Source organism: Echinops telfairi, unplaced genomic scaffold (assembly GCF_000313985.2).
Source record: "Echinops telfairi isolate 266 unplaced genomic scaffold, ASM31398v2 ScPeMD7_655;HRSCAF=1070, whole genome shotgun sequence".
NCBI lineage: Eukaryota > Metazoa > Chordata > Mammalia > Afrosoricida > Tenrecidae > Echinops > Echinops telfairi.
The window spans coordinates 15,087,276-15,092,589 of NW_022104553.1; the positions used below are offsets into that span (position 1 = coordinate 15,087,276).

Consider the following 5,314-nt stretch of genomic DNA (forward strand, 5'->3'; position numbering starts at 1 on the left):
GCCACATGGACAAAACCTGTGTGTAAAGGTGAACTGAGCTGAGAACCTAACACAACTGCAGACACACAAACGAATTCCTGCACACTTAGATTTACATGGAATTTTTCAGAAAGGCAACAGCATTTTTGTTTAAAACGTTGTCATCATTTGGGAAAGTCAGACCCTGTACATGAAGGGCCCTCATGCTATTTTGGTGGCCAACATCACACTGTTATCAGTGCTGAAACCTCAGATTTTGGATGTAATTGGGCCCACACATTTATGTGTCGAGATTCCACACCAACTCAGTATACATTACTCTATTATAAATTATTTTCAGTTTAATGCTCCTGTACAAAATAGAGTCAACAACAGATTTTTTTTCTTGACATTATGCATGTGCACCGGTTATGTTAACCTGTGAGCTCATTTTGGGATAGTCAAGGGAATGTTACAAAATACCTATTAAAAGGGGAGTTGAGTTTGATAAAGGTCCATGGGTGGTGCAAATGGTTTCGCCTGGGCTAAAGGTTGGCAGATCAAACCTGCTGCCCAACAGACTGCAAAAGAGCAGGGTTGGTGATCTGCTTCCATACAGACCATAGCCTTGGAAACCCAAGGGGTGCCAGGAGTCCGCTTGTGACAGAATGGCGATGGGCTTGCTTGGGGGTTTGGGACCTTGAGTATCTGGGAGACATTACTTATTCAGGAAATGGAAGGCCACTGCTACTACTTTCTCTCCTCCCCGCCCCCTGGTTCCTCTTCTCATGGATGTTGTCCTGGGAACTTACCACCTGTCTGTGCTTGCTTCAGGACTCATCTGGAGGGTCTGGCCTACCTCCGCGGACTCTCTGATGTCAAAGAGCACAGAGGCACCCACAGCTGGCTCTTCCACTCCAATAACGTGCACAGGGTTTTTCTCTTGCACAATCTCATGGATGTCAAATAAGGCAAGGGCCCTGCTGGCAGACTGGCCTGCCTCTGTCCCAGCCCCTTGGCTCTCTCCTGAACGTGGGTACTGGTGTCGGGTCAGGTGTGAGCTCCGGCTGCTGGTGGACTCCCGGCTACTGGCAGCCCCCCGCCGGTTCCGTCCTCTGGGCTCTTCTCTGTTGTGAGTTATCTGATGCCGGATGAGGTGTGAACTCTGAATGAAACATTTCCCACACTGACTACATTTAAAAGGCCTATCATCCCGTGTATCTTGACTCAGGGGTGGGCTGCAGTCTTCTGACCATTCCTGCTTCACCAGAGCAGCAGTCTGCTCAAAGATCAGCCGCTGCCGGCATTCATATGGCTTCTCCCCCACGTGCTTCCTCTGGTGCTGGGCCAGGGAGGAACTGTGCCGGAAGCCTTTCCCACAGTGGTTGCACTCATAGGGCCTCTCCTCTGTATGAGTTCTCAGATGCAGGAAGAGGCAGGTGGTCCTTGAAAAGGCTTTCCCACATACACTGCAAGCATAGGGCTTCTCCCCAGTGTGTGTTCTCTTGTGCCGGCCGAGGGACGAGTTCTGGTTGAAGGCCCGCCCACAGTACTGGCACTCGTAGGGCTTCTCTCCCGTGTGAATCCTCCGGTGCACAGTGAGGTGGGTGCTGTGGCAGAAAGATTTCCCACACTCGGCACACTTATAGGGCTTGTCCCCTGTGTGGATTCGCTCATGCTGAACGAGAGAGGAGTTCTGGCTAAAGGCTTTCCCACACTCCTTGCACATATAGGGTCTCTCTCCTGTATGGATCCTCTTGTGGACTGTGAGGTGTGCATTGTGGTTAAAAGACTTACCACAGTCAGTGCACTTGTAGGGTTTATCCTGACTCTGAATTTTTCCAAGTTGCATAACTTCAACACCCTGACTAAAGGCTTTACTGAAGTCATTGTTTTCAAAGGGCTGTTTCCCAGAGGAGTCAGTCTGCTCATTCATTAAACTTGAATTATGCTCTAGGTTTGTAACCGGTGTGTCGTGAGTACTAAGAGATTTACCCTGAGGAATCTCCTGGAATGGATTTAGGCTAGAACTCAGGACACAGTTTTCCCCAAGTCTGAGACTTTCACTGCCTCTGTCTTGACTCGGAACTTCTTTGAGGTTGTCCTGGTCCTTCTTCAGCCCCTGGGCCTGGCTGTCACCAGCCCGTTTCTCCCCCAGTGTGCTGGGCCAGAGGGCACCCCTTGGCAATCCTTTCTTTATGGGGACATGGGGTAGCTTATCCTCTGGAAGGCCTTGATCTGTGCGTGGTCCTTGGCCTTCAGTTCTCGTCCTCCAGACTGGAAGGAAACCAGAGAGCTCTGAAAAGTTGAGGAGGAAAACAAACACACAAACAAACAACAAACAAACAAGAACATGGGGCCGACCAGGACCATAACACCTCAGCCCGCTCTTACATGGGCACCAGATGATCCTGCTTAAAACATCACTTCACTCATTCAACAAAGATTTACTGAGCACTTGCTGTGGGCCAGGTACTGGGAAACTGTGGTAGTTACGTAACATGTCAACTTGTGAAGGGGTGGAGTCTAGCCTGTCAATCAGATAGCAGCAGTTTGATGACCTCATTTGGAGGCGCCATGGACATAAATAGTTCACTGGAGGCCAGATACACACAGACACTCTCTGCTTTTCTTCCTGGTGACAAGTCTCAAGGAGCCACGTGGAGCCCCCTGCCAGCACTGAGATGCTTTCACTGCCACTGGATCCACAAGACTTTCCACCCACGAGACTGTGGTCTTCGTGCATTTGGCGTCATCGCGTGTGTTGGGTGAATCTGACGAGGAATTTATAGATTGCTATCGGACATATGGGCTAATATCAGACTTATGGTTTTGATTTGGACTGGGCTAGGATGTTTTCTTAATATACAATTACTCTTTGATATAAAGCTTTCTTATACATATGACTGTCTATGAATTTTGTTTCTCTAGTCAACCCAAACTAACATAGACGCTATGCTCAGCTTTGTATGATCCTCAAGCGGCTAATGTTTTTGACAACTTTAAAGAGACCAGAAAGGCCTCGTGTGGTATCAGAGGCATTGGGTGGAAGGGCAGCTGTGGGTGCTGCTGAGCACCACGCCCCATCTCTCTTCTTTCAGAATGTGGTCAGGGTACCAAAGCCCCAAGCTCAGACGAGGGATCACTACTGAACCAAGCCAGTGATGGCAATCTAGATCCCTCCCCATTTCCTAGCAACTGTGCCCAGGGGTGGGGGTGTACAATGAGCTTAAAAGAGAATGGAATTTTCCCATAACTTTTTGAAGCCCCCTCATACGCAATCCAGCCCTGAACAAGGAGACTGGGTACTAGTCTTCCTGTCTCTCTCCCTCTTGTCTGGAGTACAGATAGGACTCCCGGAAGGAGGGCAGAACCAGAGCCACCAGTCCCAGCTGGCATCACTGAGCCAGTGCTGGAAGGGTTTCTTCATTTGTGAGAGGGCCCTCCTTCTTCTCTGAGGTGCTCCAACCCAATTTCCTGGCATCTGCAGCCAGACACATAATGCTTGTAGGTAAGGAAAAAAGTGTGAAGCATGTGTTTTAGAAACCGTGCGTTCAGTTTACATCAAAGACAGCAGATGACCCCCTGGGCATGCTGAAGGGAGAGTGAGACAGGGAACGCCCTGAAGTGAAAGATGGAGTGGAGCAGGAGGAGGAAGAGAAGGGCGAGGACAACCACAGGGGATGAACCCTCAGAGGGAGGAGGGGGTGAGGTGTGGGGGAGCACTCCTGAGACAGGGCTCTGCAGTCACATGGTGGCTGGACACTCTCATCCTTGGAAAGGCCAATTGCCAGGCTGGCTGTGGCCTGGGACCTGGGACCTCCAATTTCAGGAGGCTCCACCATTCCCAGAACTGACAGCATGGTTGATGCCAAGCACGTGCTTCGCCTGAGGGAGCTGGGAATTTGGCATTCACCAGCAAAGAGTACCAACGAGACCAGCCCCTGGGAGGACACGCTCCCTCCCCAAGTGTGGAGTCTCAGGTGAGCTTCACCAGAGGATGGTACTCTCCATGTGCTGCCAAGGGAGTAAAGGATGTCCCGTGCCCCTCTACTATGCAGAGGGCTCACAAAAGCTCACCTGCCTTCCCTGAACGTGTCCCGTACACCTGTCCCCCCCACAGGTTCTGCTTTGTGTCCGGCTATAATATATCCTAGCTGTGCCTGTGACGATGTGCTCTGTCTACCCTGTGAGTCCCGTGGTCTTGGGGACCTGACATGTCACCTCTTCTCAGGCAGTGTCTCCAGTCCCTTCCTGGGTGTCTCCCACCTGATGGGGTCTCACCTGGAGAATGGGCTTCGGCAAGTCCTCTCTCTGCCACCCAAAGCTCGGTCCCTTGCTCCAGCTGAGAGATGACTTCTGGTTTGGGAAGACCAGGCCCTGGAAGAGGAGGTGGGGTGGGGGGAAGCACAGGTCATGAGGGTCTGCTCTGGAGAGACAGCCAGCCCAGACTCCTGACCATCAGGAAATGGGGTGTCTGTGGGGGTGGCAATGCCACAAGGCCAAGGGTGCGTCAAGACAGAACAGGGTGGATTCTCCAGAATACGACTGACCATAAGGAAGGAGAATGCGGAAGCCCTGATCCCCAGACCGGGCCAGATCAAGCCCAGAGCTCCCACAACTTACAACCCATGTCGATTCCAGCCTTACCTACATCAACCAGGTGCCCAAAGGTCTCCAGCATCACATCCCGGTAGAGGGTCCTCTGGGCAGGGTCCAGCTGCCCCCACTCCTCCTGAGTGAAGTCCACCGCTATGTCCCGAAAGGTCACCGGCTCCTGAAATGCCACAAGGGGTCACATCAGATGCATGTCCACATAGCCATTTCAGGAGGAAGAGGACTAGGGAAGGAGAGGACTGGCAGGCCTTGGGCCTGAGGGAGGCGAGCCAGGTGAGGGTGAACACCCAGTGGGCTTCTATGTGTAAGGAGTGGCCTTTCCATAAGGGCATGGGGAGCACAAGTCATCCACACTGACCCACAGGCAGCCACAGATGGACAGGGGTGTCCAGCTGAAACGGACCTAGGTTACTGCTAAAGAAATAGCAGCAAATTTGGGGTAGCATGTTATACAGCAACAGCTAGCGGAAACCTCAGTCACCCTCAGATACAAAACAAGGCTCAGTATCCTCTGAAAAGAGGAAGATACAGTTGGGACCTGAAACTCAACGTGTCTTCAGGGACCAGGCAGGCTGACAAGCGACCAAAGTGACATAGGGTAGGGCCTACGTGTGCAATTACTCTGAGTGGTGGGGTGGGAGAGGATGGGCGCTTATGTCTACAGGAGAGTTGGGACTCAAATGGCTGGCATAGCCTTGTAGAATTACTGATCTTTGGAAAGAAGCTAAAAAATAGTTTA

The 5,314-nt window shown here is 51.5% G+C and overlaps 1 protein-coding gene across 4 annotated transcripts in view; it reads right to left on the reverse strand.

Annotated features, from left to right (window-relative positions):
* Positions 1 to 298: 298 nt before the first annotated feature.
* ZNF8 (zinc finger protein 8) overlaps positions 299 to 5,314 on the reverse strand; it is a 20,729-nt gene continuing 15,713 nt past the window's right edge. For 2 of the 4 annotated variants that reach the window (XM_045292322.1, XM_045292321.1), the window contains exons 2-4: positions 4,609 to 4,735; positions 4,243 to 4,338; positions 299 to 2,256 (exon numbers count right to left, since the gene is read on the reverse strand). In XM_045292322.1, the coding sequence (XP_045148257.1) occupies positions 767 to 2,256; positions 4,243 to 4,338; positions 4,609 to 4,735 (1,713 nt within the window). In that variant the 3' untranslated portion in view covers positions 299 to 766. The remainder of the gene's footprint in view (positions 2,257 to 4,242; positions 4,339 to 4,608; positions 4,736 to 5,314) is intronic. The other 2 variants (XM_030886215.2, XM_045292320.1) reach the window with 1 other exon arrangement.